The sequence below is a fragment of the Oryzias latipes genome, chromosome 1, assembly GCF_002234675.1.
Source record: "Oryzias latipes chromosome 1, ASM223467v1".
NCBI classification, from domain to species: Eukaryota; Metazoa; Chordata; class Actinopteri; order Beloniformes; family Adrianichthyidae; genus Oryzias; species Oryzias latipes.
In genome coordinates, this window is record NC_019859.2 from 35,750,731 (window position 1) to 35,763,543 (window position 12,813).

A 12,813-nucleotide genomic window follows, 5' to 3' on the forward strand; every position below is an offset into this window, starting at 1 on the left:
AAGTTTCCATTCTTGTCAGCGTGTCTGTAGACATAAAGAGACACGGATATAAATTATAAAATCCTATTCAGTACAAAATATTTCACAGTCATACCAGACCATATCATATCAGAGAGGTTACGCTCTTGGAGAGCTTTAAAGTCAAACTGTTCCTCCACTATCGCACGGTAGTAATGTATCTGCCTAGCTGCCTTTTTTATCATGTTGGTTTCAATCTCTGGTCTTGTGTCTTTTATGCTTTTCATGTTTATATCATGTACTCTGCTCTCCTTGTGTGCAGCACTTTGGGGCTCCTTGACTGGTGGTGGAAGGTACTCTAGAAGTGAATGAACGAAATGATTTACACAGTTAATATTTTTGAAATACAGCGTTCCTTTAGTTTATCGTGAGAGTTACAGTGCCCAGCATGAATGAGTACACCACCTTCAAAAAGTACTAATTTAATCAGTAGCTCAATGAACAGATGGATCACATCATCTTCAGTTTTACTTAAATTGGTTGAAGCAAAAATGAAAACACCCTGCAACAAAAACTACTACATCTAGTATTTTGTATGAGCGCCGTGATCTTTAAGGACAGCACCGTCTTCTAGGCATGAATGAACCATTTGGCGACATATTGGAACATCTGTCCATTCTTCAAGAAGAACCCTTTGAGAGCCTGGATGGAGACTGATGCTCCACTTGTTCTTCAGAATCCCCCCCCCCCACACCAGCAGTCCCACATCAGGACACTGTCACCGCCGTCTTTTACTGCAAGCACCATGCATTTCTCTTTGAAATCCTTACTTTTGCGACGCCGTACAGTTTTAAAACCATTAGTTCCACAAACGGTGATCTTCGTCTCATCACTCCAGAGTATTGAGTCCCGGTACTCTTCATCTTCATCATCATGGGCCCTAGCAGATTTAAGGCGTGCTTTTTCATGCATGGGTTTTAAGAGAGGCTTCCTTCGTGGACGATAACCATGCATGCTGTTCCTCTGCAGCGTGCGCCGTATGCAGTGTGCGGTCCAGTTTGGCGTTCTACTGCTTTAGCTAACTGCAGTGAACCCGCACGGCCATTTTCTTCAACCCTTCTCATCAGAAGACGCTCCTGTCCAGATGTTAGCTTCCATGGACGGCCTGGACGTCTCTGTAAGATTGTCGCACTTCCATCCTTGGATCACCTTTGCTTCAGTCATTTGACTGATATGTAAAACTTTGCTGATCTTTGTGTAACCTTCACCTTTTTTGTGCAGAAATAGGGGTGCACGATATGAGGAGAACTCGAGATATGCGATATTAGTGATCAATATTGCGATGACGATATGATTTGCGATATACAAATAGCAAAACAACCAAAAACATCATTTCCATTTCACTGCAACAATTTAAAAATGAAACTCCAAATGACCCTCGTCGACGTAGGAGGCAAACATCTAACATAAAAGGGCTCATCTGATTGGTCAACAACGCGAAAGGGTCCATCCGATTGGTCAAATGCATAAATTTGATTCATTAAATGCTTCAAGCTGCCATTAGATTGTTTTAGCTCATTTAAGGCAACCATTTATTGCGATTTTTGCCGTCTTTTGCAAAATCCATATTGCTTAGCTTGACATCGTGACAACGATAAATTTGCGATATACTGTGCAGGGCTATGCAGAAAAATGATTTCCTTTCTCAGATTTGATGACAATTCTTTGCCAAGGGGAGCCATTGCTGACAGAATGAAATGGAACGGGCTTTTCTTTATTAAGAAATGCCCTTTACCTGTGTGCTGGACACCTCTCTAATGAATCAGACTCACCTGGGGTTGAAGGCCTGTTCACTGGAATTTTGTAGCTTGGCTTCTCTCTTAAGACTATGACTGGCGTGTACTTATTTTTGCAACATGGATTGACTTAATTTGTTGGGAAAATAACAATAGCCGACCTTTGTAGGTGTATTTTGTAGTCTAGTATTTCACAGAAAATGTTGATTCTGAAGGGAAATTAAGGGTTTTCTGACAAATGTACTCATTTATGCCGGCTCTGTACACTCTAAACATGACTTACAATCGGTGAAATCCGTGAAGTAGGATTACTGATGTTCTAAGGCTGTAAAACAGGAGACACAGTAGAGGGGATTGATTGACAGGGTCTACAGCCAATCAGGATGTAGAACACAATGGACTGAAAAAATCAGTGTAAAGAGGCTGAAAGGTGAACTGTGATATTGCGAGGAAATAGTGTATTTATAAAAGATTTGTTGTCTTTTTTTGTTGTTTTTGGTGAGTATGATAAACATTTCAGACTTATCTTAAAATACTATTATTATTACACTTTATCATTTAGTACTTTTTACAAATTATTTCTAACTGTACAATAAATGGTCTTTATCACACTTGAGCCAAACTGTTCAGTTTTAAATGGGATTATGTTCATAGGTCCGCATTTCAGACTATCAAAGTGTGTTGAAACGCTGTTCTGTTGATTTCACTCCTTATTTTTTACAGTGTGTTCAGTACAGTTGCTCCAAACCGTGTTGGTGTGTCGGTTCACTGCGTAGCCTGTTGTGCGTCACTGCTGCTAATAGTGACGGGTTCCCTGTTTATCACATGGTGGTGAAATATTTTCCATCAATGTTGTTCAGGGTGGTTAACAGTTGTATTTTAACAGACATTAACAACGGTGTTTCTAATTTGGTCTATTGGATGAGACAAAATAACGGTTGGTAGAGCCCACCAATGTTTCAGTGCCAATCAAATAACCTGCTCTTAACTATAGCACACATTAATGTGCTAAAAGATTCAAGCAACTGGTTTAACATAAATGACACATCCACACACTTATAGAAGTTAAATCCGTGGTCATAAACAGATGTAACCATGTGTTTTTTTTATATAAAATGGTGCAGCATGAAGGTTTTCAGAACTTGTTCTTGGACCAGTGCTTCTCACAGTTGTTCACCTCACGGCTTATCCCCTCAGGGTCGCCACAGCCAATCAGCTTTCTCTGGTTCACACAGCTGGTTTGGCAGAGAGTTTTACGCCCATTGATGTGCAAAAATACAGATCTTCTTTTTAGGTTAGTACAACTTTAGGTGCGCTTGAGGAATTGCTTTTCGCCTTAGGAATTGTGAGGGCAGCATAGTTTTGATCAATGTATCACAGTGCAACCATCAAACAGAAACATTTATTCACTGCTGTTGACAACTGTTTTCTCAGCTATTAGATCTGTTTTGTCCATTCTAAACTTCCCATCTGTTTTTTCCTGTAGGGACTTTCTTCCCAGAGGTTCAGGCATCGTCACACGCCGTCCTCTCATCCTCCAGCTGGTCAACAGTAAAACAGGCACGTTCTCAAAAAAGACGTTTTCTTAATCCAGTGTTGGTGACATACGTGCCCCATTCTTTTGCTGGTTTCATTTTTTCACTTAAAAGGAATCGCATTCTTCTAATTAGAGAAAAAAACACCCTTAAGCAATTGTTCTTTTAATCCATCCATCCGTCCATCATCCGTCCATCCACTCTGTTTATTCTGAAAAAAGCTGGAAAGTTTGAAAATGTATATTACAGTTAAAGTGAATTTTACTGGGAGGAAACATGCAGAAAACAAAACAGAGGTCATATTTTTACCTCAACTTGTTATCATATAAAATGAGTTAACTCTTACCAGAGGAACCAGACGTTAAGTCTCCTTATGGTCATTTTTGTTCTCCTGTCCCAGATTGACTTTTTCCTTTTTGAGTTTTAATACTTCTTTTTCTTGTTAATCTTTCAGAGCATGCTGAGTTCCTGCACTGTAAGGGACGCAAGTTTGTTGATTTTGAAGAAGTTCGCATGGAGATAGAAGCAGAGACGGACCGGATTACCGGATCCAACAAGGGCATCTCCCCCATCCCCATCAACCTTCGGGTCTACTCCCCTAATGGTAGAGACAGACCAACAGTACACAACAAGTCGTCCTGCTATCCTTCTGTGTCTGATTTCATCCCCCTCTCCCCTCCTCAGTGCTGAACTTGACCCTCATTGACTTGCCGGGAATGACAAAAGTTGCTGTTGGCGACCAGCCTCCAGACATCGAGCATCAGATCAGAGACATGCTGCTGCAGTTCATCACCAAAGAGAGCTGCCTGATCCTGGCTGTCACGCCGGCAAATACAGACCTGGCCAACTCTGATGCCCTCAAGATCGCCAAGGAGGTCGACCCTCAAGGTAAGGCGGTTCGTGTTCGGGAAGGGGGTCGTGCTGGGAGATTCCTCCGGTAAATGTATTCACCATACTGCCAACCGGTTTCTTCTCTATTTACTGTTTTCAAACATAACCTGGCGCGACTCGGTTGGCTAAGTGCAGGACGGTCACATGGGAAATCATGGTTTGATTCCCCAGGGGGCGCAATGAACCTCCTTCAGACCCCCCGCGCCACCACCCACCCATGTAGCCACAAGGGGGCCCAGGCCTGGGTACCTTTGTGCCGGTCCCCAGACCGGGTACAATACAGGGTTGTGTCAGGAAAGGCACCCGGCGTAAAAGCCTCTGCCAGACCACCTGTGAGAATCAGTGAAAGCTGATTGGCTGTAGGGGTGAACACACAATAGCATTTTGTGACTGCAATGTTCTCATCAGATCAAGACAAAAACTCTGCTATGTGTGACATCACATCTTCCAGTGTTTCCCATCAGGCTCTGCAGAAGCCTGGCGATGGCAGGTATCACTGGCAGGTGTGGTGGAGTCGTGGAGGACTGAAAAAAGCAGAGCAGTCCTGAGAAACCAGGGCGTTGTCCCAGTTCCCTCACTACTATATGCATAATGCACGATGACAGGCAGCCACCACCAAATCTACTGTTGCAAAACGCCGAAAATGTAGTGAGGATCTCTAGATTGGGGAGAATATGGACCGCCGTGGAATGCATTTGAACGATTTAATGTATTTTTATATGAATCCTAGTTTTCCTCATCAGAACGCATAAATACTCTGTAAACATGTTCATATTTATTAGGTTTATGACATTTAAGGAAAAAAAATCAGGTGTTCTCAGAAGAGAGACGACCACCAGACCACCCCCACTGAGTGGCTGGCTCCCCCCACAAAGGGTCGGGGAAGGCACAGAGGATCTATGGCTGCGTTACCACTGACAATGAAATTGCACAAATTGGATTTTCAAAATAAATTTGCTTAATGGAAACTCTGAAATTTAGAAAAAACTCGCATTTCTGTAAAAACGTTTTTGTGCTTGGAGGAGGGGCTTTTTCAGGCGTATTCAAATGGACGCATTTCCAAAAACTGCAACAGAAACACGTTTTTAGATTCAACGAGCCATGTGACCAACAACCGGATGGCGATGCCCTTCTTGGTAGGAACTGGCGGCCTTGGGCGCTGCACGGCGGGCGCCACCAGAGGTCCCACAGCGTCACACAGATCATCAGAAGCTGAGCGTGTCATGAGGAATTGTTGGATCCACAGCTCCTCTGGAAAACCACCATTTCCCATTATGTCATCATCTGTAGCCCCTCCCACGTGTAAGGAGCTCGCCGCTCCACGGCCTGAAGAAGACGTCTCCTTTGATAGATGATGATGAGCGCTAGAGCTGTGGCAGAAATGTGAATGTATCTGCTGTCAATCAAAGTGTTGCTCACATCCGTTGCTGTGTTTCTCAGTGACTTATAGCGTCAATCGGTTTGTGTTTATTCACATAATTAGGATTGAATAGAAGCAGTTTTAACCAAGAAATTGTGTTTTTTACAGCATTTTTAGAATCCTCAAAACGTTTTGCACATATGTGTGATGGAAACGCAGCTACTGTCCCTTAATTCACTGACTACTGCTCCCTGTTGGACCTCTGTGGGGCTGATGAGTGTTATTGTGTGTGTCGGAGCAATGAAACATGGAAAACATGGTTTTGATATTCTTTGTCTGCAGGGCTGCGTACCATCGGCGTGATCACGAAGCTGGATCTGATGGACGAGGGGACAGACGCACGCGACATCCTGGAAAACAAGCTGCTGCCGCTGCGCAGAGGTAGCTGAGCCAAGCAAGCAGCCGACAGGCATCCAGCCGGTTCTCCACTTTACTTCTGCGTCAACAGGTTTTGTAGAGACATGGACTAGAGAGCCATGACATGTTCTGCTCCATTCCTGGAGATGGAAGACTTTTGTTTCTGTTCTCCTTAAAACAGGAGCTTAGATTGTTGAAGAACTGAAATGCTGGTAAACTAGATGATAACAAGCAGCAGTTTTTTATCTCCCTCAGCAGATCTTCAAAGAATTTTTTACCCTCCTTGGAGACCCCGTAGGTGCTAAACCTCAACCATACATGCTCAAACAAATTCCTAGAAAAACAATATTTTCTGCACTTCCACATATCAACAAAGCCTCTGCCCCTCCTGCCCTTAGGGGAGGAATCAGGCTGTCCGCTGGTGAAAACTGGACCAGACCTGTACACGGGTGACCTTCAGGAAACATCAAGGTGGTAGAGCGCTCCGTGAACCCGTAAATTAAAATGCTTATGCACGTTTTTTCTATGGCCGACAGGTCATAGGGAACGCTTAAACAGCACAAAACGGTCAGAAGGGTGAAATAGGCGAGATGCAGGCAGGCCTGATGTACAGATTTTTCCTTTTTCAATCCTCCAGAATCCTGCAGGCTGTGCAAGGAGCCAGTTAGAGCTGTTCACGTGACACGTGCACGCTCCTCGCTGCAGCCTGACTGTTAGAAATACGGAAATTAGCCAGAGTGTAGTTTGTGTAGACGTCCTACTGAGACATGTCACGTGCACACCCTGTACGTGCAGCATTTGTGGTCAGTAAGGAGCCAGAACTCACACCTTACTAACCGCATGAGTGTGGTGTGAGGACGCCGGACGACAGCATCACCCCTACGTCATGAGTTCGTGGAACTTCCATTAAACAATTTAAGCCAATTTATAGACAGGATGTACTGGATTTTTTGGTACCAGTCCTGTGTCTGTAGAGTTTGGTCATATGGTGTGAATTGTATGTTATTTTTAAAAAAATAGGCTCATGTTAATTTGTTATGAACAGCCACTAGAGGGCACTATCGGCGTGTGAATCAGCATTTGCTACTGACAGCAGTGCAGGAGAAAAATCGCTATTAAAAACCAAAACACGGGAGAATTCCTCCTCCTGAACTTTGAATCGAGACTATTTTAGTCCTGTTTTATTGTTTCTCTCCTCGGACTCATGCGGGACAGCAAGTCGTCAAACCGGTTCACAGAGAGACGGACGTACCGCTGAAAGCATCCGACATTCAGACGCGGTTCCGGTGAAGCTCATGGTACCGGGAGAATCTCTGAATGATGTCATGACCCCAGACGTGGAGACGTGATCACTCAGCCGGTTGAGGAGCTCTTCCACATGAACAAACTCGATCATCATCCGTGTCTCCTGTGCATCGTAAATGTCAATGCTGCCATGTAGCGATGAGGCTGAGATATGGCGGTAGCTCCTCCCACACGCAACCGGAGCATCATGTTTCTGAACATAGGTTTGGACAAACATTGAATTTGAATGACCTTGACTGGTGAATTAAACTCGTGGAAAGGCATCATAAAGCTGGAACTGTTTAGAAGTGACGCCCTTAAACCTTGTGCTTTTGGGGTCCAGATGACCCCACCCTTCCATTGACAAAGGTGGATAAAGGTGGAAAGATTTCATGCAATCCATGGAAACCAGTGAAGATCACAAATCATTGAAGAAAAAAGGTTCAGAGCTCTGTCTAGTGGGTCTAGATGACCCACCTCCCAATGTTAAAGTGCCTAGGATAGACCAAGGGTTACAATGTGATTTTTGTCTCCTTTTTTTGGCTGCTGCCACTTAAACTCTGGAGCAGCGTATAGTCAGACAAGTATGGTGGTTGTTTCTTGTGTTTTCTGGTGAAATCCTGACCTTGAAGCTCCTCTTTAGGCTACATCGGGGTGGTGAATCGCAGCCAGAAGGACATCGATGGGAAGAAGGACATTCGTGCCGCTTTGGCTGCTGAGAGGAAATTCTTCCTGTCGCATCCTGCATACCGACATCTGGCTGAACGCATGGGGACCCCACACCTGCAAAAGACCCTCAACCAGGTTAGATGGACACAAATGGGAGAACTAAATTTCTAACCATTGAACCGTTATTTGGTTTAGTCATTTGCGGTTGGATTGAAACTAATCCCTTCAGGTTTGGTGTCCTACAAATTTGGACTAACGTGACGTGCTGCAAAAGACGGACCGTACCAACCTGGTTGGTGTCCCTTTGTTTGTTGTCAGCAACTCACCAACCACATCCGCGACACGCTGCCGGGGTTACGCAGCAAACTGCAGAGCCAGCTGTTGTCTCTGGAGAAGGAAGTGGAGGAGTTCAAGAACTTCCGTCCAGACGATCCTGCACGCAAGACCAAGGCCCTCCTCCAGTCTGTGCTCCACGCGTACATGTGAAGATCTCTGAAACGTTCTTCAGCAGAAAATGTCTTCTGTGGAATCTTCACAGGATGGTTCAGCAGTTTGGGGTGGACTTTGAGAAGTGCATCGAGGGATCTGGAGATCAGGTGGACACCTCCAATTTGTCTGGGGGTGCAAAGATCAACCGCATTTTCCATGAAAGGTTTCCGTTTGAGCTGGTGAAGGTAAGGCGTGTTCCACACGGCCTGAGTGGTGCTGGCTAGACTGTCCAGCAGGGACCTGACAGGAGGTTAAAAGCAGGAGTTTGTTGAATTCAGAGGAGGCGTAACCTTCTAATGATCATCTGAGAATAAGAATAAGTGGAATTCTGCATGTTTGAAGGCTGTAAAACTCCTCACTGCACAATGTCTGCAGTTTTCTCAGACAGACATGAACATTTTCACACGTTTCTCTGTTATTTAAATAATCCAACTTAGAAGCTTCTTAGAAAGATAAACCCAGGATCAGAGAATAAAAAAACAAAGATCACATCACGATCCAAAGTGTATGTGGATCTGGCAAACAGGAGACGCGCCACAGAGGAGATTGATTGACAAGATCAACAGCCAGTCAGGATGCAGGACATGGTGCACTGGAAAAAAACAAAAATATGCAAAAGTGACTGACATAAATCCAGAAAACAGCAAAAGTTGAACGGCGATAAGAAGGAGAAGACTTCCACGTTAAAAAGTAAAAACCTGAAACGTACAACAAGAGCCAAAAATGTTGATATTTTAACATCAGATTAGTAAATGTGTTTTTGGTCGTTGTTAACTAAAGAGGGAACAATAGATGAACAAAGACATGAGGAAAAACAGAAATTCAGTAGCAGCTGCGTTTCCATCACACTTATGTACAAAACCTGATCAAAATGATAGAAATGTCAAAAAAACACACAACTTCACAACGACACAGTTTCCATTAAATCCTAATTCTGTGAATAAACACAAACCAACAATAAGTCCTTCAGAAACACGGATGTGAGCAACACTTTGATTGACAGCAGATACATTCACATTTCAGTTTTGGGAAAACATCCATTTGGAGACGCCTGAAAAAGCACCTCCTCCAGGATAAACTCTAGTTTTTTCTGAGTTGTGTTTCCATTAGGATCATTTATTTTCACAAATCCAATTTGCACAGTTTTGTAATGGATGGGATCAGAGGTAGAGTGACATTCTTGAATTTTACTGTTATACTTACAGATGGAGTTTGATGAAAAGGAGCTGCGGAAAGAAATCAGTTATGCGATCAAGAACATCCATGGAGTCAGGCAAGTGGAGCCAGAATCCTGTCCTCTGCCTGCTGTTTGAGCTCTGATGAAGGCGTCTGTTGGAGCTCCTCCTCTTCCTCAGTGTGTGCTCGTGTCAGCGTTTTCCCATCGGCCTTCACGTGTGCGTGTCTGTCTTGTCCGTGTGTCCTTCAGGACAGGCCTGTTCACCCCCGACTTGGCGTTCGAAGCCATAGTGAAAAAGCAGATCATTAAGCTGAAAGAGCCGTGTCTGAAATGCATCGACCTGGTCATCCAGGAGCTCATCAACACAGTCAGGCAGTGCACCAATAAGGTATCGCCACCTGAAGGTCTGACACGCCCACCAAGGGTTTTGGACTGAACAGAGAACACGCGTGTGCGTGTGTGTGTGTGTGGTACAGTCCAGAACACGCAGCAAAGGAATGAAGAGAGAAATGGATGGTTTGATGTTTGATTGTGTGAAGAAGACTTTGGCGTTCCTCGTTTCTTCAGCGTAGCCTCGGCCTGTTGGGCCCTCCTGATTGGACGTCCCCAAAACTTTCAGGGAGGGTGGCATGTTTGCCAAAGTTTTAAAGAAGGAGTCTGCTTTCATTTTGCCCTGCATGACTGAGCTTTACACCCTCGGGTCAGAGGTCACGGCTGGTCGTATCACCGTTGAGGCTTCCTGAAGTCCAGCTCCAGTGGAATTTTCATTTCTTTAGACCCTGAAGTTTCTTTTTTGATGGAACAGAATTCGGCTCAGCTTTCAGTGAAAATGAATCCTGAAGTTCATTTGTTGTTAAAAGTGATTTAGATCCCATTTGGAAAAGTTTATGACCTAATTCTGTTTCATAAAATGTTGCCCTAAAGTGTTAATTTTTCCCTGATAGATACTTAAAATCTCTCTAAACACTAACATTTAACCAGTCTGATGAATTCACCACTATGGTTTATAATCTACCTTTGAAGCTTTAACATTAATTATCTTAGTTTTTTACACATTTATCTGTGACCATCTTTAAGTCACTGTTGGTAAAAACAGCTTTGGTCATAAATCCAAACATTTATTTTTTTAAATATCTCGGCTGCAGTGTGGCGCATCAGAACGGTGGTCATCAGTGTGCTGACATGTTTATGAGGTTTTTCTTACTGGGTTTGCTTGAAAATGAGCTTTTGAAGTTGGATGAAATATCTGGTCATTCATAGAGGCAGACGGCTGTGCAGACAGCTGTGCAGACAGCCGTGCAGATGGCTTTGCAGACAGCCATGCATACTGCTTTGCAGACAGCCGTTAAGACGTCTGTGCAGACGACCATGCAGACAGCCGTGCAGACTGCTGTGTAGACAGCCGTTAAGATGTCTGTGCAGACGGCTATGCAGACAGCCATGCAGTCTACTGCACAGATGGCCGTGCAGACAGCTGTGCAGACAGCCGTGCAGACTGCTGTGTAGACAGCCGTTAAGATGTCTGTGCAGACGGCTATGCAGACAGCCATGCAGTCTACTGCACAGATGGCCGTGCAGACAGCTGTGCAGACAGCCACGCAGACTGCTGTGCAGACAGCCGTTAAGACGTCTGTGCAGACGGCTATGAAGACAGCCATGCAGTCTACTGCACAGATGGCCGTGCAAATAGCTATGCAGACTTCTTTGCAGACTGCTGTGCAGACGGCCGCACAGACAGCCATGCAGACTGCTGTGCAGACAACCATGTAGACGGCTTTGCAGACAGCTGTGCAAATGGCCACACAGACAGCAATGCAGACGACCGCGCAGACAGCCGTGCAGACGGCTATGCAGAAAAAAGCTGAATGTGAAAATGGACTTCTTGGAGCTTGACCGTCATTACAGTTTCAGAGATTCCGTTTAATTTTTTCCGTCCTGCTTTTGCCTCGTTGTTGTTTCTCTGTATCTTGTTTCATGTTAAATGTGCTTCAAACCCCCCCGTGATGTTGGTGTTGCCGTGGAACAAATGCTGTTTGTGTGGTTCTAACACTTTAGTGGGAATGAAGATGCTCACAGATGAAGGACTATATTCATGGAGCTGAGGTTTCCTGTGGTTGGAAAATGTTTTTGCCTGGAGAGAACTCTGTAGAATCTGCTGCTTCTTTCTTCGTGAAAACTAAACTTTCCATGTATTCTTTACGTCTTTTCTATGTTCTTTGCCTCTGTTGTTTCCGGCGTTGACCTTTACTTCCGAACTTTGCTGCTCTTTTCCTGCTTTGTGTCAATCTTCCATTTTTGTCTACAATAATGCGTCACTACAGGACAGGCTTGTTCACCCCTGACTTGGCATTTGAGGCCATAATGAAAAAGCAGATCATTAAGCTGAAGGACCCCTGTCTGAAATGCGTAGACCTGGTCATCACGGAGCTCGTGGCCCTGATCATGAAGTGTGCTGAGAAGGTACTGAGCGGGAAAGGACGAGCAGGAAATGACCCACAGAAACCAAATCCAAATCTTCACGTGGCAGCATCTAATGCTAACATCGATCACCACCCGAACATCCTTCTGTCGGCCATATTGATGCTTTTCTCTACATGAATCTTAGGGAGCATTCAGACCAAAACAGTCTTTGACAGAGTTGGGCAGAGAATTCCCAGACATTTCACAGCTTCTAAAGCAGATTGAGTCTCTGGGTAGTGTGGTGCAGATGCTCAAGCTGCAAAAGTCAGACCGAACCCCATTTTACGATGATATGGTGCAGCCATGACGCATGAAAAGGCTCCTACACCTGATGACCCCTCCCTTTCTACAGACAAGACTTTCTATGGGATGTTCTGTGACCCCTCTCTGTTACTGGGCCACGATTCTTTTAGGGGCTAACCTATGACCCCAGTCTGACCCCCCTTGATGCCTATCGATGCAAATGTGCATCAAAGCACCTGGGCTCATAAATTTCCTTAATTTAGCATCAACACGAATGTACGGAGCCCCTAAAGGGTCATTGGAATAAAAAAACAACTGAAGTTAAAAAAAAATAAACTAAACTCACTGGTGCGTCTAATCCTGGTCAGATTCACACAGTTGATGTAACAATGACCTGTGGGATAGTAATTCAGTGACAGAATAACTTGTTTTTAGAACATAAATCTTAAAAGAAATGCGTTGTCTGGACCCAACTCAGACCCTGGTGTGAATGCACCCTAGGAGCTCCTGACCATTCTGACGTTGAACCCTTAA

At 44.4% G+C, this 12,813-nt stretch overlaps 1 protein-coding gene across 7 annotated transcripts in view; it reads left to right on the forward strand.

Moving 5' to 3' along the window:
* Positions 1-12,813, forward strand: part of LOC101155909 (dynamin-2) — a 30,981-nt gene that overhangs the window by 6,308 nt on the left and 11,860 nt on the right. For 2 of the 7 annotated variants that reach the window (XM_020706370.1, XM_020706374.1), the window contains exons 1-10: positions 3,005-3,048; positions 3,241-3,314; positions 3,744-3,893; positions 3,974-4,177; positions 5,883-5,981; positions 7,885-8,045; positions 8,229-8,371; positions 8,449-8,584; positions 9,605-9,672; positions 9,826-9,964. In XM_020706370.1, coding sequence (XP_020562029.1) covers positions 3,020-3,048; positions 3,241-3,314; positions 3,744-3,893; positions 3,974-4,177; positions 5,883-5,981; positions 7,885-8,045; positions 8,229-8,371; positions 8,449-8,584; positions 9,605-9,672; positions 9,826-9,964 — 1,203 coding nt within the window. In that variant the 5' untranslated portion in view covers positions 3,005-3,019. Of the gene's footprint in view, positions 1-3,004; positions 3,049-3,240; positions 3,315-3,743; positions 3,894-3,973; positions 4,178-5,882; positions 5,982-7,884; positions 8,046-8,228; positions 8,372-8,448; positions 8,585-9,604; positions 9,673-9,825; positions 9,965-11,897; positions 12,037-12,813 lie in introns of those variants that run through there. The other 5 variants (XM_020706377.2, XM_020706375.2, XM_011480898.3 and 2 more) reach the window with 3 other exon arrangements.